This window comes from Drosophila suzukii, chromosome 3 (assembly GCF_043229965.1).
Source record: "Drosophila suzukii chromosome 3, CBGP_Dsuzu_IsoJpt1.0, whole genome shotgun sequence".
NCBI classification, from domain to species: Eukaryota; Metazoa; Arthropoda; class Insecta; order Diptera; family Drosophilidae; genus Drosophila; species Drosophila suzukii.
The window spans coordinates 80,554,088-80,578,458 of record NC_092082.1 but is presented as its reverse complement, the minus strand read 5'-3'; the positions used below and the strand labels follow the sequence as shown (position 1 = coordinate 80,578,458).

The 24,371-nt window shown below is 41.3% G+C and overlaps 1 protein-coding gene across 2 annotated transcripts in view; it reads right to left on the bottom strand.

Annotated features, from left to right (window-relative positions):
* LOC108014798 (cytotoxic granule associated RNA binding protein TIA1) overlaps positions 1–24,371 on the bottom strand; it is a 96,628-nt gene that overhangs the window by 29,827 nt on the left and 42,430 nt on the right. For both annotated transcript variants that reach the window (XM_065866033.2, XM_036817648.3), the window contains exon 3: positions 13,790–13,877. In XM_065866033.2, coding sequence (XP_065722105.2) covers positions 13,790–13,877 — 88 coding nt within the window. The remainder of the gene's footprint in view (positions 1–13,789; positions 13,878–24,371) is intronic.

Here is a 24,371-nt window from a genome sequence, read left to right as displayed (position 1 = left end):
GTGGGTTGGTCCACGTGTGCGGGGCAAATAAAGCAGCTGCCCAGTGTCAGGCAATTGTCAGCAAGCCGCCATTCCACCACCCCCCCTGCCACCCAATAGCCACCCCCTTTTCCACCCACCAAGTCGCCTTGCAGCCTCTGTTGCTGTTGTTGTTGCCTGCCCTTCATGTTGCTGTTGTAATAGTTGTAGCTGCAAACCGCAACAGCGCCAGCTGTCGGTGAGATTGTTACACAGGCATCCTGAGTCCAGAGTCCTGAACTGGTGTCTATGTGTATGTACACAAAGGAAAACTTTACTATAAGTTACTAAATTAAAGAAAATAAATATTTCAATAGGAACTTAAGCAGAATCTTTCCCATAGAAGGTACTCCTAAGCTCTTAGAAAACCTTTCCAATAAAATCTATTTTTCTTTAGCTATAGATTTATTTTACACCCTATATTAATAACATTAAATTAGGATTCCAATTAAAATGCTAAAATTTATACAGCAGAATTGAATATTAATTTGTAATTTGTGCAATAACGCCCTGTGAAATAACGCCCTTAATAATAATTTAATATTATATATGTACTTAAGTAAACTTAAAAACTGCTAAATATTAAAGTTAACTTAGTACGAATACACATACTTTTTAGTACGAATTTTGTTCACATGATTTCATTTTCCCACCCTAATTTTCTCAGTGTATGGGTGCGCCTTTGAAAGCGAGCGCGTCGTTTGTTTGTGCATTCGCCTCGCATATTGGCAACAGCAATTGATGTGGCAACAAATTAACATGCCGCAAATGGAAGTAATGGCCAAGTGTTAATTGCTGTGTGAGTGCGGCACACACATACATTCACTCGGCCACCAAACAAAGCATTACCCCCCATTTATAGCCATTTAATAATGACGTGATTTAAAATTGATTTATTTCTATATCGGGAGGTGAAAGACAGGAATTGACCCACAAAACAGAAAAATCAAGTCACAAAAAAATAATAAATTACCTTCATGGCAGCCCGATTGCCGTTGCTGTTGTTATTTGCGTTGCCTTTGGCCAATGGCCATTGTTATTCCCATAATACACAAACATACACAGGGTATGGTTCGGCTTGGTTTGGGTGTAGAGAGGGACCAGCATAAGTCCGGGCAAATAGAAAAAGAATGACCAGGCAGCCGGAGGGGCCAGTGAGCTTGTCTAGGCTTGTAAAAAATGGATATGTCAACGTCCGGCATGTCAACAAGATAACATGACCATGCCCACATCGGCTGCCCCTTGTCAAAGAAAACGGAAAAAAGATGAACAAAAGTTCAAATCAACAAAAGCCAAGTCTCAACTTGGAGCAACAATTGTGGGCAGAGGCATTCAGCTTTCATTTTCTACATTTTTTTTTCGTATTTTGGCATCTTGTATTGCTTACCGAAAATCCAACTCAAAGTCAGCCGAAAGGCTGCTGAAAACATCCTGAGTGGGTGACCTGAATGAAGCCAAGATTAAGCAGCCAACGGGATAGTTGAAATGCAACAAGGAATACGAGTGCACTGGGGAAAATAAGCAGGTCCTTGAAAGGGAATGTGACGTAGGGAGTTTTAAAAAACCATTATTTTTGTAGAAATCGATTAATTTTATTCCAGGACCTTGTTTGATAACAGATACTTACAGATATTATATTAAAGATATTATATAAAAATAAAATGTAAGATTAATAGAACCTCGACTTAGTTTAATGACCTTTTTTCCAACCTTTCGTCCAAGTCAGGTTGTTAGTTCGGCATTCCTTCCCACTCCTGCCTTTTCTCAGTGTACAAACTGTGGTCGCAGGGGCCCAACAAGATGTCCTCGAAGTGGACATAAAGCCTCTACTGTGGGCCGGAGTAATCGTCCGCTGCCAAGTATCCGTTTACGGCCAATGCATTTCGGCTGCTTGTCGTGTCATTCCGGATATCCGGCGGAGTTGCAAGTGCATGGCGCGGACCATAAATCTTTAAGGAGCAGCGAGCGGTAAAAGAACAGCGTCCTCGAGTCGACGAGTCTAGGAGGCCACCAGTCCACCAGTCCACGAGTCCAGGAGTCCTTTAATCGTGTCACAACACAACAGCCAAAACAGCTTTCACCGAATTGCAGTGTCATAAAAGTGGCAGCGTTTTCTCTCTCCGCTCCACTCGTTTCGGCCAGTAAAAGGAAAGCTTTCTGGCCTGGCCAAAACATTTTATCGCTCGCTTTGACGGCTGATGGGCTCTTGTTAAGTCGACCGGCGGAAGCGCCTAAGCAGCTCGCATTTCTGGCATGTTTTTTAACTGCCAACTCAGTCGCATGCAAAATAAATTCGCAATGCGAGCTGCTGATGTGTGGGTGGTTTTGGCTTGGATATGGCAATTGCAGCCAATGAAGGCTTGTTGCATACGCGTTGCAATTGCACGTCAGTGGCATGTTTGCACTTGACAATTCATTTCATTGTTTGTAGATTGCATTTGTCGCCCCCCCCCCCTTTCCCTAACCCCTTTTCTCTGGAAATTGTTAACGCAGTCTGAAGGGGCGGCGAAAGGGGCGTGGGCGTGGTCGTGCAGCAGCTCCGAAATTGCATTCGTAGCACGCGATGCGCGCATTTCACTTGGCCACCCCCTTCTTTGATTCCCTTTTCGCCCACACCTCTTCTAAATGCACTCAAAAAAATATTTTTTTAATTTAGTGACGAGAAGAGAATACATTTAAGATAGTAAAAAGACGGGTATTCATCTTTGAATACTTTGATAAGGTTTGATCACTCTGTGCCTTAAAAAGTAAAGTTGTATTTTTATCTCAGTTGATTTTTCTTTAATTCATCGATTCTTTAAATTAACATTTATGAATTTTGTACGTTCAGTTTTATTTTTATGATTTCAGAATTGTTTACATAACAAATACCAGTTTAGAAATAGGAGAAAGCATTCATATATATTTTTGAATAAAATAAGAATCAAATTTGGACATTTGAACCTATGTTTTCATCTATTTAGAAATCTAAAAACATTTCTTATATCAATAACCATATTTTTTCAAGTGTACAGTTCCCACTGCCTATTCCCGACAAACACAAAACGCCGGAGTTTATTTCCCAGCTGCCTTTTACTTATTTTGCACTGTCGCCAGTCGAGGTTGCTACCTTTTTCATGTTTCTCCTGCTCCAGCGAAAATGCAATTTTCTTGGCATTTTTCGGCAAAACTTGAGTTGGGTAGTTTGAATTGCAGTATGCACGTGGTCAACAGGTTATCCTGTCCGGGGAACTGGTCCCTGGTCCTTGGTCCTGGGTCCTTGGCTGCCTGCCTGCAACGTTTATTTCCGCTTTTGTACCTTTTTGGCATTTTTGTTTTCCTTGGTCCTGAGTCCTTGTGCCTTTTCTTTCTATTTTTTTGTTTTGTATACTTTTGTGTTTTGTCGGTTGCTGTTGCATTGTGGTTTTCTCATTTATTTTGTGCTGCACCACGCCGCAACATATTGTTGTTGCAACAGGAAATGACTTCAATTTGCTGTTAACAAGTTTAAAATTTCGCAATTGCAACGGAAATACACAACATGATTTCCACCTGAGCTCGAGCATTGGCGCACATAATTACTCAACCCGGAGTTCAGTTTTCCGAGGTGCGGTGGCGAATTAATATCACCGACTTGATTTAGAAAGAGAGCTGCCGAGTTGAGTTGAGAAGAAAGCTGAAACTAACTAATCGGATGACTTCATCTTCCCGTCTGCTTTCTCAAAAGGAGGAAGCAATCAGTCGGTCTCAAAGCTTAGCATCTTGGCATCTGGCTCATCCGGTTTTGGCCAAAGTCCGAGGACTTTGCAGCACCAGCAGCTGTTACACGAGATGCCAATGAACTCCGCACTTCACATCTGCTTACATCTGGAAAATAAATTCACGCCATTTGGCAAAATCCTCGCAACTCTCGCACAGCCAGCTCTTTGTGGACATTGTAAGGCGTACATATAGGGTATATATATATATGCAGTATATATTCATATGCCGTGTCTGGGATTCCTTGGGGTGCGTAGGTGTGGGCGAAGTGTCTGTGATAAATCAACAAATTCATCAGGCCGAGACTGGCAGCAGCTGGCGACACTTTGGTAACAGAGCAAGACATTTAAATCCCGGGGAATTGCTACTAAACTTTTTCAGATTTTGTTTTACCAGTTTCTAAACAGAGATAAACCGACCGGAAAGTTTGGCATTCACTAGAAAGATTAGTTTTCAGGGGGTTGCTTCAGAAGATTATTGTTCCCACTAGAAATAATATATATTTTTTAATGCTTTAGAAGAGTTTAAGTCCTTTGGGTTTATTTTTTTTCTTTTCTTGGAAAACGAAATTTTAAGTTCTACAGAATCCTTAACTTTCCACAGAATCGTGTGGCAACCTAGTGAGCTAAATACACCCTTGTCATTCCGAAAGCTTTTTAAGACCCTTAATGAATTAAATTTTTCTCGGAATTTGCGAGAGAGGTGGAAGCCGTTTAAATGAAAATCAAATTAACATTTTTAATTTGACCTGCTACGCCACCTTTGCGTCATCGCAAGCATTTTGGGAATTGTCACTGGGTAGGTACTTCATACAAATTGTCAACGTTTTTATTTAATTTGTTGTGGCTTTGCGCTTCAGTTTTTCTATTTGGTTTAATTAATTTAAGCGCAACCCCACCACAATCTCCTCGCACGATGACAGTGCCGAGAGGCCCACACATGCACAATTTTATTACCTATTTTAATCATAAAAAGCGCGTGGCCATGTGGCACAGACAAATTGACATTATCCTGGCCGGGAGTGGGATGACTAACCACCCAGCAACGCACGCATTATCCTGCCCATGTCCCTGTACTTATGTGTGTGTTTCGCTGCAGATGCGTAAGTTGATTATTAACTGGTGTGAGTGGGTGATAAAGTGGGGGAGGGGGCAGGGGAGGTCCTGGGCGGGTATGTTGCTTCTATAATTACGAGCGTGCCCAGAACCAGACTTTGCTCATGGTTCATGCCCAGTTAAATACAGACATTAGGCATGCATAGCTATTTAGCTATACAAACAACCTCACCCCTCTTTCTCTTGTACACGGCGGAGAAATATATCATTATTATAATAGATCTATAATAACATTTTTTTCAGGTTGATCTATGATCTAGAGAAAGTAAATACCTAAATAACAAGGGATATAACTATATGTGTTTATATAAAATATTTGTAGATCTTCTGAAGCTATTGAGGTACAATAAATAATAAATGAGTAACATGTTTTCTTAATAATGATTATATGTTATATATGTATTTCCCCTTATTAATTGAGTAATTTTTTCTCCCCGTGTAGCTGGTGATTTTATTAAAGCGCTTGCGCTCGAGGATTTCACTGCGGCCGGGTCTCAATTATAATTTCGTTTGATGGCAGCCCAGAATCGTAATGTCCTTCGTGCGTTTTGCAATAACAACAAAGAAATGAATTTAGCTCAAGGCACAAATTAAGCGTCCCCATATATACACATACAATTGCTGTGTGCGTGCCGAGAGGATAATCTAACGCAATTAATCGACTCGTCACTACGCACACATGTCACTGTCCTCCGCTCCAGTTGGAAATGTCAGCGGTCTAATATGCAAATTAATCTGAAATTACAGCGCACTACTAGTTGAGGGGGCGTAGACTTTTCAGAGGAGGCAGGGCCCTACCTATTCTTTTGGGGGCGTGGCACCACCATGCGCTACTCATGGCAATGTGTTTTAATTAATTTTAATTGCAGACAAACGCTGGAGTGGTTCTGCACCGAGGCTTTGCGGCTTTCGAGTGAAAAAGATTAATTTGAAATGCATTCAATTCCCCATTGCTGCTGCTGCTGGGCTTCGAACAAATTGATAGACCCTCGAAACTAAATGCAAATCAAAAAGACATTATGCAAATTGTTTCTGCCCCCAAAAAGACATTAAATTGATATCAATCTACAAGGAAATAATCTAAATATTAAATATGTATGGCTGCTGGACTCGGGGCTTCTCTGTGGCCATTATACCAGATGACGAACCCCTGAACCAACGACCTCCGACCCCCGAACGACTCCAATGACCAAAGACAAATTCAATCAATCAAACAAGGGCCAGGCCAAAAGCAATGCCAATGCCGTTACGTGCCCGTAATGAAGTCCTGTCCAAATTTGCCTTTTTCTAAATTAGCACAAATGTTCTTTTTACGACGAGGAAAGCGGACATGGAAGTGGCAATGGCAATGTCCCTGCCATCGGCTCCGGATCCTGCTCCTGCTCCTGCTCCTGGTCCCATCTTCCTATCCTCCTATCTGCGGCACTGTGGCTCTGACTCTGGCATTGTCTCTAATTTCTCATTAATTTGCAAGCGAAATCAGTGAACACGGTGCGGCGCTACCGAAATGACAACAAGCTGAGAGCGTGCACTTAGCGAAAAAGAGGACACCCTTCGGCAATTTTTTAAAATGTGTAATATTCCGGGATTTTATATTCCTTCATTGTATATTTTTTCCTCCTATAGTTATTTTAGGAAAAATGTACTACTGATCATACTTTTTTCCCTCAAGATACATTAAATAAAACTCGTCAGCTAGAATTGGTGATAAAGCATTAAGTAATCCTCATTTATCTATAAGTTTAAGAGCTACTTCAGAATTCGAAAATTGGTATTTTGACGCTGGAATAATTTTGTACGTTGTTGCCTTTAAGAATCCTATAAAGACTTTATTTTCTTCAAGAATATATTACAAAAGAATTATTTATGAAGACAACTAAATATGCAACTGTTAATTTGTTCAGTTAAAATGAAAGCAATCAAAAAATACTTCTATTAATTTGAGTATATCTTGTAATGTCAAATTTATCCCAGTGCACAACGACAGGTTCAAAATGTAACGACAAAAGCGAAACGAGGCAACAGGGCGTATGAGCGCTCTGTGCAAACGGCGGTTGTGGATGGTCGAAGAGACGTGGCGCGGGTGCGGGCGAGATGGCCAGCTGAGGGCAGGTGAGGTGGCATCGAATGAATGCTCGTCAGGTGTTTGCGGTGGTTTTTCGAGTATTTTGCCAGAGACCAATGGCAACGAACGCTGTCAGCGGCACAGCCACTGCCAAAGTCAATAAGAGACAACGGTGGAGAATGGCGAATGGCGAATCGTGGGCAGCTGCTGCTCCGGCTTTCGACTTAATTGAAAGGCGTTTATTTGGCTTTAAAAACGTAAATCAAATTCATTTAATTCGTCCCTCTTCCTTGCCATCTTCTCAGCCCTTATCTTTTCTACTTTCAGCCCGGCCCGTTCCGCCCCTTCGGCAGTTTACCTTTGTCCGGCAATTACAGGGCACTCGACACTTGGCTGGCAGATCTGCATGGCCATCCGCATCCGCATCCGCATAGCCATAGACGCCACATCCGCATCCGGCAGCTCATTTTATAGCTTGTATTTTAAATAAATGTCTACCATCGCCGGGGCCCTTGAGTCTGGCCAAGCAAATTTCCGCGCTTACGCCACTTGGGGCAAACAAAAGGCGCTTGACATTGCTCGGCATTCGCTTTTGTTGGATTAGCTTTGATTAGATTTCTCTTGTTTGCAGCTCCTTCGCCATCCTGCCGCAGAGTGTCACTCAAGTGGGAGGGGCACCTGTACAGGCAGCACACTGAAGAAAATTTATTATCTACAGTCTATAATTATAGGAGACATAAAAAGTCTGACTACCAACTTATCAATAAATATAAAAAAGTAACATCACTACAAGGGATCGTTAGAGTATATCATATTCCAGTTTTAGAGAACCTAAGGGAATATAATATTCGAGAATCGTTAATAACACTCGTTAAGACACTCTATTTTTTCCCTGTGCATGGGCCGACTTTATTGTTCCATGATTATATTATTTTGTGCCCCTCCTGTCGCTCGTTTTACTAATTTTTTCCCAGGCTCAAAACTTCAGGACGCTGCCCCAAAGGTCGTTGAGTGCTTTAAAATTACATTTCCGTGTCGAAATTGCACCTGTGACTTCGGCGTAGAGCCGGAGGCCCATAAAATGAGCCACTCAATCTGTGTGACTCATTTTGTCAAATTATTTGGGGGATTTATGCGTTGGCAGCCATTTTTTATTCGCTTACTTTAATGGCAGTCAATTTATTGCCAATAAATTTGTAGCCAAAAGTTTAGAGCAAGGCCGTCGAGTCGAGTCGAGCCGAGACCCGAGTAGCAAATTTTTATTTGGCCAAGTGATAAACTTTCAACATATGTGCGGGCCCCGGAGGGTCGACGCCACCAACGACGACTACGACTTGTTTTTTTGGCAGCGGCTCAATTCCGGCAGAAGCCGAGGCCCAGAAAGTGCAGTTAAATTCAATTTGTGCCGCGCTGCCTGCAAATGACAGGCAGCCAAAGTGCCATTTTAAGCGCCAGCCAAAAATTGTCGCCCCTCGTCCAAGGACGAAAAGGACTATACTCGTTGTCGTCTTCATTGCAGCATAATTTCTGGCGCGGCTTTGTTGGCGCGATAAAAAAGTTTTTGGGCTGCTGCTGTATCTGTAGCTGTTGTCCCTTTTATTTCCGTTGATTTAATTTTAAAAGGCGCCGCCGCTCCTCTCGCAAGTGAAGCACTTTTATTTATACACATTTAGCCGCTGTGGGGCGCCGTTTTGCAAACTGTTTTGGCTCCGTTTAGTTGGCCCCAAAAACGCAGGACATTGTCAGTCACTCAGTCATTCAGTTCAGTTCAGTTCAGTTAGCTCAGTCGGCCAGCATTTGGCAACAGACACTGTCCAAAAGGCAGCCAACCGTGCTTGGCACTCGTGTTTCGCCTTTGTCAATTTTAATGAATTAATGCGTATTTTATGGGAAAAGTTGCCTTGCCGCGGCATGAAAGTAAATTAAATAAATTTATGCCCCAAGGAACCAAGTCGCCGCCTGCTGGCTTTCTGTCTATTATCTAAGCATTAAACCTGTGTATTGATACACAATCTGCACAAATTGAAAACGAAAATTGTTTGCCATTTAATGATTGTGTGCAAACTTTGCTGGCCATTAAAATTATATTAAAAAGTTTACACAGCCGAGTGTACTATGGGCCGATTTCAATTTGCTTGAATTTGCATTGAGTGGCGCTTTAAAGTCGCCGAAGTTGGTCTAACTTTTGACACTTGCCACAAATATAAATCGTAGCAGGCGGCATGAAAAAGTGTCAGGCTTCTGCGGCTGCAACACAAACTGCCAAGACTCATTTTTCACACCACGCACAAACAGAGTGAAGGATTGAGAGAAAATCCGGGGAAATCACAGAGGAAAAAACAAATATTTTGAAAATAAATTCGGCTAAATTCGTACATTTTAAAAAAATATGTAAAAGATGTTTTCAATGAGTAGAAATTTCTAAAAATAATTAACTTCATTTATTTTTCAAAACTTCTTTACAAATACGAGTATATAATAGATAAATTATGGTTGTTATCAGGATGAGCTTACTCTGTTTGAGTCACTAATATTTTTTTACATTAAAAAAAAATAAGTTTTGATGGAAACCCCTTTCATTTTTGTAGATATAATATTTCGGAAAAATTTTCTAACATTCTTTTTATAGATTTATTGTTCATCTAAAGTAAAAGCTTGTTGGCTAACTTCTAAAATAAAGGCTTATATTTTTTCAAGTGCAGGGAAAATCGAGAAGAGGGCCAAGGAGATGCTTGACTGATTGTGCGCGTTTTGGGGCAAAAGTTTTTCGCATTAACTTCCGCTGCACGCCGCGTCGCATTTGAATGCGATTTTGATTTGTCACTCGCCGCCTCGCAACAAAAGCCGCCGCCTACTTAAGAGTACAGTTAGGTGGTGCGGGCCGCTCAACTTTTCCACCATTTCCGCCGCCCACTTGTCGCCGATCATTGGTTTCCGTTTCCCCTTTTCGCAGCGAACAGAAAGTCGAACTGCAAAACTGCAGAAAGGAGCCAAGTTAACTTGACGACGTGCACAAGCGCATTTTGAAGTTTATGAAAAGGGCTGAGGCCGAGGCTCTGAATCCATCGCTGAAGCTGCAGCAACTTTCTGAATAGATTAAGTTGAAAGTTTTGCTCATTTTCAGCATCGCCCCAATCGAGGCTGTCCCTAAACCGGGGCGACAAAATTATATGCCCGGTTAAAAAATAGAAAAAGAAGTAATATCAACGTAATGACGTCGCGGCAAGGTGGCAAAGGGGAGAGTCTGCAGTCTGGAGATGGTAGACAGCAAACCAAAATCAAAACTTTTCCAAGTGTCATTAAAAGTAGCCGAAAAAAGCAAACGAGATAGCGAGCGAGTTTATTTCCATTCGCATTCCCAGTCGCAACTATCAACTATTATCTTGTTGATTTCTTTGCTTTCTTGGTTCGGTTTAAAAAGAAATTCTAGGATATTTTAAACTCTTGAAATATTTGTACATTCGAAGATCGAATTTTTCTTCTCTTAAGCAATTGTAGAATTTATGGAATGATGATCCTAATGTTAAAATATTAAAATTTTTTTAATATAATACATGTATTTGTAATAATTGAAAATGGCTTTAAAACTTAGAAAAAATGTTTACTATATTGCTGATCAAAAATACAATTTTTCCATGTCGGAAGAAGTTAATTTTCTTTGTATTATATATATTAAATTATACATCTATAGGAAACAAAAAATCATTTCATTTAAATTTCCTAAATTATGAATGTTGATGAATGAAATGAACCCTTTTTTCCTTGTGAATTTTGAAATTTGTTCGGTCCAAACTCGAGCACAAAGGCCAAGTTAAGCCTTTTGTGGCCGACAATGAAAGGCGGCAAACAGCAACAAGCAAGAAGGGCTGCCAATTACAGGCCGAGAAGGGCTCGTTAGCCAGGCAGCACAAAAATGTAATTGAATTATGAGAGGCGGCAACAATATCGAGGAAACTAATCAGGAATCGGGCAAGGACCCACTGTAGTCCTGCCAAATGGCCAGGACGTGTCCATGTCCCGCTCGCTAATCAATTTGCCCATTGTGCCGGGCCTCTTTGTTTGTCTCTCTCCCAAGAACTGGATGTGATTCCGAATCCGATTCCAAATCCGATTCTCATTCCGATTCTGATTCTGAATGTGATTCTGGTTTTATTTATGAATACTGGACGAAACGAGTCCGAAGTCGAGGGGTCAGAACATATTGCATGTGATTAATCAGGAGCACTGCTATCTGGTTATGGTTTTGGGCTGCGGCGACTGCATCGACAAGCAGACGCAATTTGAGCCGCCCACCGCAGGCAGATAATTGAATTTCAGTTTTGTGCTCGGTCACGACTATAGTATTATATGCCACATATATCCCCACATATATATCGAACTGCCTCTTGAACTGCCCGTCATCGTCTTGGCACTTTGGATATGGCCGCTGCAGTCGATTGGTTTCTGCGAATTTCCCTAATTGGCCAACAAGAAGTGTGGCTTGGTGTGCCATGGGTTTTATGTTGATCCTCTCGACCAGCCGAATAATTAATTAGCTGCATTAAAACAAGCACACTCCGGGGCCTTGTGTTTTATGGCCATTATAAGAATGAGAGTCTTCGCATTATAGTGTCTAATCGGATTTTTGGTGTGTGCCAGTCCATTAAACAGTTGCGATAGGGAAACTATATATATATATATATTTATTAGTGGTGCCCCCGAGGCAAATTGTCTGAAATTTGCAGCTGGGAAAGTGGACAAGTGTGCTCGGTGGTTTTGATTAAGCACAAGGTGTTGATTGATTTGGAAACTCAAAGAGACTTAATTATTTTGAAGGGATTATGATGGTGATTACGGTTGCGATTGCGTTGCCAAAGGGAAGCAATTAATTGGGGGATTAAGTTTCTTTTGTTCCCGCAGCCTTTCCTTTTCAATAATTTTCCATCGACTTTCATAATGAGTTCTGTCTGAGTGCCCCTTCTCCCCCCGTCTCCCAAGCCAAAACCACAAAAACTTCAAGTTATGGTGAATTTTCCACACACATATTACTTTGTAAAGTTTCCACTGTTCGCCGCAGTTGGAAAGTTAAGCCAGTTAATTAAAAACGAGCTGAAGTCTGGGGGCGAAATTGTTGTATAAATTTAGCTTCCTAAATGAAAAATCCACCCATGAGTGCTGTTGACCTGATGATGAAAAGTAGGTAAAGCCGGAGACGACAACATATTTGCGATTATTTCCCACGCGGGCACTCAAGGCATAAAGAGCAATAAATTAAGAGGCGAGGCCAGCGACGAAGGATGTCCTGGCAAGAGGATGTCTTTGAAGCGGGTTCCTTGGGCCCCCCGAAGGCAGTGGAGGCAGCCAAGAACCACTTCAGGTGTAGATGAAAAATGTAATTATTTCGTAGATTTGCTCCCGCCATAAAATAAACATGCGGAAGAACAGTATTTGCAGATGCCGGGCCGCGGGATAAACCGCCACCAAAAATCCAAGCAAGGCACTTCAAAAGGCCAAGCCCTTAAAATGTTAAACGAACGTTTGACATTGCACAAGAAGAAATTTTTTTAAAGAAATTGTATGAACTTAAAAAATAAGAATCTATATCTAATATGTGTGCTTTTATATAAAGGAACTAGTTCTACAATTTAAAATATTGAAGCCAGTTAATCAAACTTATTTAAATTTCTGAAATATGGAATTTGAATATTTAGTTTTCTGTATAATCCACATGATTGAAATTAAAAGATTTTTGAATATTCCGGGCCGAATAAATTCTTATTATTTTTAAACGCTTCTTTTTCCAAGTGTGCACTCGAATAAATAGTTTCTGGCAAAATGAGTTCAACGTTTCTCAAAAGAACCCAGAGCAAATAGCGAGGGGCGAATGGAAGACGGAGACGAAGGCTGATGCTCATTAATTAAGGAAGTGGCAAATGAAAAGCCTGCGAAAAACGCTCCCAGGACGTCTTTTTTTTGGTTACTGACCTGATCACCAGGCTCAACATTTCTGAGCTGGGCATAAAAATATATATATATACCATAAGTAAGGTAGGGTAAGGTAACCTGTGCAGGGGATGTATGTATATAAATCAGTTTTATTTGCTTTCACTTGTTCTGCTCTAATATTTTTTTGGGCCACTCGCCCCGGCATCATTTGTTTGCCCCGGCGTCGACAGCTGCTTGTGGCTTTCAACTGGTCCCCGGTCCCCATTGCAGTTTGTTTTTCCCCCCTTTTTGCCTGCTCAAACAAAAAAGTCGAAAATTAAATTATTAATTTATTGCCCGTTGCTTGGGAGCCCCACCGTTTCTATGGACCATTCACTCGTGATTTTCAGCAAAAACCAGCAGAACCAGAAACAGAACCAGAAAAAACAAAAGCAAAGCTAGAAACGAGAGAAATTCACGTTGCTGTGGCACAACATTTCGCGGTTTCCTTCGACATGCACCCTCGGCTCGCTAATTATTCATAAATTAGGCGCAGAAAGACGGGGGACTTCATTTGCCGTTTGTTTGTTTATTTAACAATTTGCTCGGCCGGCACAAGTGCGGCAAAATGTTCTTTGATTGGAGTTAATGTGCTGGCCGAAACATGGATCGATGCTGGGCAAAGGTTTTTGGAGTAGGAGTGGCCCCATGAAATAGTTTGGGTAATTAAGAAGCCAGTAAGCCGGATCCCAATTATGAAATATATTTCTTTGAACAGCCATGTTTGAGTATTTTTAGCTTAACTTAAATAGAACTGTGTGTTTATTCATGAAAACAATCTTGGGGTACTTTACAACTGTTAATATTGGATGTTATTATAATTGCCTAACTTTAGATTTAGTTACATATATTATTTTTTAATTTTTCAAAAGTGTTTCTCAGTACTTACGATATTTCTCCGAATGGGGTGAATGCGTCTTTCAGCTGTTGCGTCTCGATTTCGGCACTCAGATCGCCCACAAAAATGTGAAACTGTTCTGTAAAGACAAAAACGGAGACAAATTCAGCGGCAATTACGTTAGATGGGGGCAGGAGTAGGAGTTAAACTATAGTTGCTTAGTTTTGCCACCGGCCGAAAGACCAGACAAACCGCACTCGACGATGGCCCAGACAGACACTTGAGATGGGATGGCCATGTGTGTTCGGCCAAGTGGCAACTGGCTGAAATCGCAACGTGCAATTGTCCACCCCCGACTCGAAGAGTCCCCCAGTTGGCCCAGTTGGTGTCTGTTGCTGATTTGGGGCTTGACATTATCAAATGCCGCCTGTCAGCCTGGCTGCCCGGTATCTTTACCACCCGGAGTCCTCCGCCCAGAATCATTTCCCTGAGACCCAGAGCCCGTCACTCTAGTTGCCACTTTGCTTGCCGCTTGTTGCCGGCTATTTTCGGCACTCCGGCTTCGGCTGCAGCTCACAGTCAGTCCCAGAGTCGTCCTAGAGCCCAGAGCGCAGGGTTTCTGGTTCCGCATCCGGTTGCAGCTGCAATCGCCGGGTGAAAAGTGCCAGCAGCCAGGAGCCGGCTGCCAGGTGGACATGGACACGAGTGCCATCACAAGTGCGCTAACGTGTCATGTTTGCATGCACGCGCTGCCAACAAATACAGGCAAACATAAATAAAGTGGTTTTCTATCAAGGATTTCTCTCAAGACTTTGTAAAAAGGTATAGGTTTACTTCATAGCATGACAGATCTTTTTATCAAAAATTTATTTATGATTTCCAGAAAGTAGCAAAAAAAATTGGTAACCAAATGTTATTCCTTCTGTCTAGATGTACATCTATTCAATTTATTGCTAATTCATTTTAAGATAATGAAACAGCTTTGATGATTTAAATTTGCTTGGTTTTGAAACATGAAAAAATAAATAATTTTAAAATGTAAAACAAAAGTTTGGTTATTTTATCGAGGCTTGCCTGTACCCATGGCCCCATCCGGCATCCTGGAACTGCTTTTCGGCTCGCGTCCGTGCCAAAATGACATAGTTTCGCATTACAAGGAAATTGCACTTGAATGTGCCAGTCGCTGGTGTATGGCTGATGGGCGTGTCCGGCCCTAAACTCCTACACCACCGCCCACGATTCCCAAGCCCCCTACCCCTTATCCCCTAGCCACTACCCACCTCATCATGTGTGCAGTGGAAACAGAGTTGACAAATATGCCAAAAAAGAAAACTCCCCCAGCGACATGAATTACAATTCTGGTGGGTGGTTGGGCGGTGCTGCGCGTCGTCCCGTAGCTGTGGATACTTTCGTTTGTCCGTCCGTTTGTCCGCCGGAGCGACAGGAAGTTGTGCTAAGCGTCATTTCCGTTGTTTTGAGTGATTGCAATTGAGATACGGTTTTTGCGGTTTCTTTTTTCGGGCCACCGCTGGGGATCGCTGTCTCCCCGTCCTTATGTCTGGCCAATGGAGCACGTGTCGACGCTTCTCTTTTTACTTAAGCGGTTTAAATTCCACTCGAATCGGGTGTCTGCCTAATGTGCTGTAAAATGTGCCCTTAAAGATTCACTCAGGAAAAATCCTCGAGCGAATAAATTGTTTTGACGCCAAATTACATATTTTCAAAAAGGTTTTTATTATTGAAATTAATGAAACATTTATTTCGGGTTCATAGGAGTTTTATTTATTTAATTTAGGGATCTAAAAATCAATTTTGTAAAGTAGAAAATGTAAATTAGTTAATTGAGTCTAGGGAAAATTGTGTAATTTTAGAAATGGGAATTTATACCTTTAATTTGTAAATGATTTTTCAATAAACTTTTTATATTTATCTTTTTAAAATATGATAATAACTATAAGCGTCTAAAACCTTTTTTTAATATCAATTTTCTTTAAAGTTTAAACTTGAAAACCCACGACTCACAAAAATGGTTTCGGTGTAGGTCACGCAAAAAGGATTAAAGGGAAAATATTTGACTGGGTCGGGCACTCGACTGGAATGGAATGTTGCCATTTTGATGTTGACACTCAAATGCCTTTATCTCGGTGGTAATAAATTGTTCGGCAAATCCCCCAAATCAATCGCTGACCAATTTATTTTATGCAATCTCTGCATCTGACACGACCGCTGGCCCCCCAAAAACCGAGCGGAGCCAACAATTTATTGCCCTAACTAACAAAACTGCAGCTGCAATCGCTGCGTTTACAAACCGCCTTTCCCCTGACCTTTCAACCCTTCATCCTTTCATCCCTCTATCCCTCGACCTCTCCCACCCGGAAACAAAAACAAACCGTACTGAAAAACAAATGCACATTAAATCTGCACCAGTTACAAATTTTTGTTGGTTTTAGTCAATTGGTCAGTCGCAAAACAATTTGGACAGGGCATTTTATTTGCCAGCGGCAGATTTTTCAGCTTTTTCTGTGTGTGTTTGGGCCATTCGAACGGGGAACCGGGGCCAATTAAGTTCCAGTCCATAAAATTTGCATCAAAAGGCGACCATTGACCTTTGGGCGTGTCCATAATTAAGAGCCCAAAAATATACCCATCCGGCGGGGCCTGCATTACGCACAGTTCAGTTCCACAATTAAAGAGTCCTAGCCGCGTTGGGGCTCCATTAAAAGCCGGGCCAACTTCCCAGCGAGCGGGCATAAAGCAGCTGGCCAAAAGAATTCACAGCCAAACACCAGAGCACGAAAATGAGCGAACATCAACGGCGGGGGAATGGGAATGCCGGGTGGTACGTAATTCCACATAAAAATATCGTAAATCTTAAATTAGAAATTTCGCACATTAAAAACTTGGAAATTGCATTTGGCTTTCTGACTTCAACTTGGTCGTCCGCTGGCTTTCGGGCAAATGGTGAGAAATTGAAGCGGAAAACATCCTAAAATATACTAAGGAAAAATAACTTAAAACAATTTTTAAGACCTATCCTTCCAGAGAATTAGTGTCTTGAGATGGTATTTCTTTGCAGATAGATAGCTTTGGTGTTTAAAAAATATTTGAGCTTTAATTAAAGGATATTTATTTTTTAAGGGGTCTTAATTGTTTGACAAATTAATAACATTTTGCTTCCAGTGCATAAGTATTTCTGCCCGATTCTGTTTATATTCCAATGTGTATGTGTGGTAACAGAACGAAGCTTGAGCCAAAGTCGGAGAGGAATCAAGGATCCCGGGACTGGCCTGCATAAAGTCCATTGGCGCACATTTTTAATGAGTTGGACATAAAAAAGTTTTAGCTTTTGAAAAGCTGCTGTTGAAATGAAGCCAATGAAACCCTCACAAACACCCAGAGTGCTATGGCAAATAAGGGGGATGAGCAGGATGAACAGGGACTTGGTCTGCGGCCCATTGTCTCTGCGGGGATTTGAGTGTTGTCCTGTCTGTCGTCTGCTGTTTTATTGCATAATCGTGAGTCAATCAGCGGCCGAAGGGAATCCTTGGCAGATCCTGCAAGAGGAGGAGGTCCTTCCCTTATTTCAGTGGATCACGCATTCGCTGGTTCGACCTTCATCAATGCACGTCAGCTAATAAATACGTGCTGCATTTTGCCCTGACCTCCCCAGAGAAAAGGCCAGAGAGCAAAGGGGAAATCGGTCCCCCATGCAATTAAATTTCACTTCAGCTATACCGGTTCGCTTTAATTTGCCGAATTTAATTGAATTGCGAGCACATCAAATTGCGCATACGCCCCGTGGTACGCAAACACACACACACCCACACAAGCGGTTGCAAAGAGTTCAAAAACATCGCATTGCGATAAAAATGTACTCTAATTTCGTTCAAATTATAGATTTGTATGGTAATGCGTTTCAATTTGCCGGCATTTCTAATTCATTTCCTGTGCTCTCTCGATTATCGAACCAAATTCAAACGATGAGCCATTAAACGAGGAGTGGCTATCTTAACTGCGCTGCTCTCATTGCGAACTATAAATTAGCGATTCCCACGCGATCAATGGGCAATCAATACACCATATGAACTTAGTAGCTTTTGTTTATAAGATTCGTTTCATGATATATAAGGTTTTTGTTTGAATCAAATGGGACACCTCTCAAAATGGCAGATCATAATACTTTAAGGTGATTCAGAACCTGTATTCTTCTTTCGCGCACTTGAACTCTTTTTTTGGAGCCCGGTTTTTTCCTGGCATTTGTCCAAACCGGAGTGACTACAAATGTGGTTGAAATGTGCGCGAAAAGCGGCAAACCGCAAAAGTAGCTGAACAAACACAAATGTGCCAGGCCAAATCGACAGAGAAAAAAGCGATAAAATGGTTTGTGGAACGGAGGTAAACACTACTACATGCTCACCGACAAGTGTGACGGACATGGACATGTGTATGCCACACCCCCTTTTTCCAACCGCCCCCACCTTACCACTCGACGGCAGAAAATGCAAAATGCAAACACAAATATAAACACAGATGCTAACTAACCACATCAACATATCTGCCTGTGTGCGAAGTTTAGACTGCTGTGCAAACATATGAAAATGGAGATTTTCACGATGGTCCATTTTGATGTATTTTGCACGGGAAATTATGTTACAATGCCACTCGTATTTGCATCGCCCGAAAAGCCGAGCAATTATGATGGGGAAAAGCGGGGATAACAGATCCTGTACACTTTTCATACGGGTCCTCGACATTGGAAATGCATGGCCTCTTGAATTAAATCAACAGCAACTCAAGCTGAAAATGCCGTGTAAACGAAATGGGAGTACATCCCGGCCATCCCCGGATCCATTTTCGAGTGCCCCGGGGCGTATTATAGCCATGGGCAACGCATCTGCTGGCCAAGAGAGCCCTTGCCATGGCCCATTGTGTTGCCCGAATATAATTCATGGCTCAGCCAGACGAATCCCTCCGTCAAGCTTTTCGGATATTACAAATGCGAGAGATGGACTAAAAAGTTTAAGCTTAATGATGAAATTTAAATTTGATGGGAAATTGTATACCTTTGTTTCACCATTTTAACGAAGGTGGATTAAAAAAATATTTATTTGGAAAAATAAGCCAAAACCTTCTATAAGAGTATTTCAGTGTAATTTATTATGATTTTAGGGAAGAGCATGTTAAATGAATAGATATATTTTAACAAGGTAGCATGAGATGAAACATATTCCAAATAAATGTATTGTAAAAGTATTGAATATCACGATTTTAGCTACAACACGATTCAATACATTTCCAAAATCTGTATTGTTATGTTATAATGATGTAATAGAAACCATGCGAACACATGAATCCACCGCACGATGAATTTCCCAAAAATGTTTGCAACGAGTGCCAGTTATTAAAGCGCCTTAAATGCCTCAAAATCCTGAATAGTTTTCCTCCGGAACCCGTACTTCTGTTTATCAAAGTAAACTCTGCATTTTGGGAGCCAAGTTTCCCTTTGTTGTTTACATTGTCAAATGGATTCGGAACCGCCGTTTGCACCACCGCCGTTAAAAGCGAAGCGTAAAAGTGCCACAAAAGTTGCCATATACGTGGGGTGAGGGCTAAAAGCGAATGGATTAAAACACGTGAAGCACGCGACCTCAAAGCGCATTATTTGTTGTAAAAAAGTATTACACTCGCACACACTGGGCTGAAACCAAATGGCAATCACACACACACACACACACACAGAGACAGAAAACGAGTGGCAGGGAAAACCTAATAAGCTTTTGTGCAATTGCAAGCCATTGTGCTGCAGCTTTGCCCGGCCAACCCACAGAAAGCTAATTCAAACACCTGCCACAAAAGGTAGGAAAAAGCCGTGTGTGAGGGCTGAGAATATGCAAACGTCGAATGCAAAAAAATAGGGGGATAAAAGCGAAAGGATTTTGCCAGCCGCAAATGCAGGCAGCGCGTAACATTTAGCCTGCCAGCGGTGGTTCGGTGGCCTGGTGGCTCGGTGGTGCAATGGCTGTGGTGGTGCATTAACACATGCGCCAATAAGTATGCAATGCGCTGTGACATTTTTAACGCTTTCGACAAAGACAGGCGGCGGCAACAACAATGCTTCTATCTCCATATCACCCCCTTTCACTCGCTCACCCTGTCGCCTTCTCTTTCACCGTCTGTTGCACAGGAAATCACGATTACAGTGAGTCAAATGCGGCAGTACACAGAGAAAAATGAATATTTAATGTGATCTTTAAATATTCATTATTAGATAAAGCGTTTATTCAAGGGTGCTACATAAATTACTACAATTTTTAAATCCCTTTTAGAAGTCAAGTATATTTAAAGCTCAGAAGTAATTTGAACTCGTGTATCCTTTGATTACTGCACACTTTTAGACACCTAAAATAATATATAAATGTAATTCGAAATCCATAGTGATTTGTATTGTAATCCCCAAGATGCTATCATTTATTTTATAACTCATGTTAGTAAAAGGTAATAACGGTTATCTGTATTACAATTATTTCAACTCTGAAGGAATCTTAGTAGATAAAATTAATTGGAATTTTAAAACTAAACCATAGGTTTCTTATATATTTTCCCAAGGATCAAAAATGCAATGGGTTCTATCCATAATTTTAACAAATTTTTTTAGACCATCATAAAATATTTTCTTGCCCTGCACGAGCAGCATCAGTTGCATGGCGAATGTGTAAGCATGTCGCTGTTTGCTGAGTGACAAAATTAGATTTAAATATGGCCCGCCCGCGAACGCCCCTTGGCGAAATGTCACCGCATGTCCTGCGCTTGCTCCTGGAAGCTCTCATCCCGATGAAAATGAGCTGTCGGCGGGGCGATGTGTTTTTTGTCGCGCATATGGGACGCCAGCATTTAGCTGATTGTTTTTTATTTTTATTTTATACAACGAGCGCGGCTGAAAGTTTTCACTTCGGCTTATATATAAAAATCAATTCCCTATCCGTACACACGCTTATGGAAAAACTTTTCCCATGAAACTTGAGATGCTTATTCCTTCACAATGGAACAATGGCGGGTATACACAGGGGGATTACATATTTTCAATATGATTATTTACATTTGATAATTATTATGAAAGCTGGGTAAGCTATTACGAAATATTGATCCGATTTATACAGACTTAAGGGCATACCGCTCATTAAAAAACACTTGGCCTCATTTCTTTGTTTCAATTTTTGTTTTTTTTTGGCAACTGCTTCTTTCATTTCCGCCCATTGTCTGTCAATCGACTTGGATCCTTGGATCGCCTTCCTTTGGATCCGCCGCTGCCGCTGCCACTGTCTTTGTCATTATGAAACGTAAAACGAAAACGATTTACAGTAATGCCAACACTTTGCCACCCTGCCAGTGTCTTTTCCGCTCCACCTTCCCGTCGTCCTTGTCGCCGCCCGACATTGTTGTTAAATGAAGAAAGTATTTTTCAAATGCGAATTTCCGTTATGCTCCTCGCCCTCGACATGAAGACATTTTTGACTATTGTCTGGCGGAGCAACGAGCTAAAAGTAGAAGCTGAAGCAGCCGAAAACAGCAACAAAGTCGGTGCACTTCGAGAAATGTATTACATTTGGTAACCAAACTATTTTCTTTTAGAAAATATCTAATTGATGAAGTTTTCTAAGGGTATAATATTGAAAACCACTGCGGATTTAACCATAAGGGGCCTAAAATCAATCCAAAAGGTGTCTAAAAGTATGCAACAATATTTTAAGAATATAAAATTAAGATGGCTGCATTTTTGCTGCATACTTTTAAAAACCTTAAGAAGGAATTTCTAAAACGTTCTCATTTTGCTTTTTAGTTTTTAAATTATTTTTTAAAGCAAGCAAATCCTTGCATAAAATTCTATTAAAAGGAAAAGCATTTTTTTTTAAATAAAAATTATTTTGAAAATATTTAATAATTTTTTCAGTGTCAAAAACTATTGCCAATGACAACGACAACGACTACGACAACGAAAGACGATGAGCACGACGCTGATGATGGCAAGCGTTTCCGCTTTTGTTGTTGTCACCGTTGTTGGTGCCTCAGTTGTTTTTGTTGTTGTTGTTGTCCTGGTTGCTGTGCGCGGGACACACAAAACATTGAATGACATTATCCTTTATTGCTTATCCCACGCCTTGCTTTGTGTCCTGTGGCCCGCGTTAACAGCTGTGCGCCCCCTACACATTGCCACGCAAAATGGTCGAAGGAACTGCTTTTTTTGGGGCACAGGGGGCAAAAAGTCAAAAGGGCATACGCGGCGTATGCGTAATATTAACTAGAACTTGCAGGACAAGTGGTTTGTGTGTGTGTGTGTCTGTGTAGCGGGGTGAAAAGATCGAGGGCAGCCGCATTGTATCCACCAGGACAAACTTTTTCATTTCCCCGCGGAAAAATTTTCGAAAAAATTTCATTTCCCAACGACTGAAGGAAAAACTTTGCACCAAAGACATAGAAACTAGTTAGGAGGGCGGATATAAGAGGGGGGTTAGTTGAAAGTGGGGCCAACAAAGCTGAAAAAGTCATGTCGTTTAATTTCCCAGCCACCCACCCACTCACTTACACTCACACACACACACAAACGCATTTCACGAAATAAAGTATTCAAATAAAATATGCTAAAATCTTTGAAGTACTTCAAATAGCAAAAAGTAGAAAAAGAACCCAAACGAAACGAACAAAAAGAAAGCGCCACACAGAAACAGTCGAAAACTTTTGATAGAGAAAGGGATAGAGAAATGGGAGGAGGGGGGTTTTTGGGGAAAATGGGAAAGCCAGGGAAAGCAAAACTCCGCATAAAAGGCATCGAGAGAAATAAAGAAATGGCAGGCGAAATGGCAATAGCCAGGCACAAAAAGTAAATATCGTTTATGTTGTCATAACGCGCAATGCCCTGCAGCAAGCCCGCACCACCCACTTTTAAGGGCCGCACCACCAGCACCACCAACGCCACCCCAAACACCCGCACCACCCAACCACCCACAGATTGAGCTCCACCACAGCCTTATCATTTGAATTTTCCGGCGACGTGTTTGTCGAGCTGGAGCCGATAAAGATGCGATAAAGTGAGAACAAGTTGTCGGGCAGCCGGAGAAAAGTTTTGACCGAATTCTGACTTTTGGCCGGCTCGAGTTGACGGACATTATTCGGCCAGCAGAATTGGCAATTTGTGTAAATTATTGCCTCAACTTTTTCCCCGACAAACTTTCCCTTGAAATTAATATGATGTTATAAGAATTCATTTGATTATTTCAAACGTTTGACGACACATTTCCCACTCACCCACTCCTCCACCCCCGTTGAGCATAGTTAATTAAGCAGAAACGTTGCACAAAAGTTTCCCCGAAAATTGTATTAAAAATTCATATTTGCCTCGAAATTTGCTCGACGTCCGCACACATGTAAAATTCACAGATGTTAGATTTAATTTGACTGCAAATAATATATGAACAAGGCGGGTATTTGTCTTGCTGGTGGGAAAACTCGGCTCAAACTCAAACACTCGACACTTTGGCAACGAAAACTGTTAACGGAAATTTTGTGTAATGCCCGGCAGGCGGCTGAATTTATGCATTTTAAATGATATGTGAGAGTTTTTGGGTGCGGGTTTTTGGGTTTTCGGGTGAGGCGGCTGCAACAATATTTGGATTTGCCAATGTGTCGGCGCTCTGGCGGAATAACCAGCCATGTTTGCATTTCAACAAAATGCAGCCAACTTTTAGGCGCAAATTGTCGGCAGATTATATTGTCCTGCCTGTCAGGATGTCTGTATCTATGTATCTATGTATCTCTGTGTATATGTGCTCACTAATGCTGCGGCAAGTCTGCTGGAAATCCACATGCCAGACGATTTTCCATTGCAGAATCTGATATTTGTTTTTAATTTTTCTGCCCGTTTCTTTTCGCTCTGTGTGCTTTCAATTATCATTGTTTTGATTATTATTTTAATGTTTTGCACAAACATTTAGCTCATCCCAATTGTGTGACTCATCTGCATCTGCTGTCACATTTGCCGTGCTTCCCTTTATTTTGTGATGCTGTTCGTTAGCCGCCTTTGTTTCGATATTATTTATTATTTTCGTTGATTTTTGTGGTGCACAAATATTTTATTATTGGGATAAGGGAACTGCAGGTGGTAGGCTAAAATATTTTAAGCGGTTTTTAAACTAAGATAGCTTTAAATTATCTTGAAAATTAAATTAAACTTAATAGATAACAATCTAAAAATGTTCTTTAAGTTCTTCAATTTAAAATTTAAACCTCTGCCTTGCATATATTTGAGTGACCAATTCCTGCCACACCTGCGCCACATGTCATGGAAAACACTTGAAGCGTTATGTAACGCAATCATCTGTGCATGGCCAACAGTTGTGTGATTTACCCAAAGGAAAATATCTTTTTTAAGGGTTTATATTGATTTGTCTATTTGCGCTTCAAACGTGTCATTCGTTTGTTTCCTTCGCCCACGGATTATTTTGCAAAAGGGACTGCCACTTCCTGCGGCTGCCTCGTCAAATTGTCATATCGAATTCAGCTGGCCAACAAGCTACATTGATTTTGGCTGCCCGAGCAATGTCCTGGTCACGTTTATTGTGCAATCGTGGCAATAACGTTC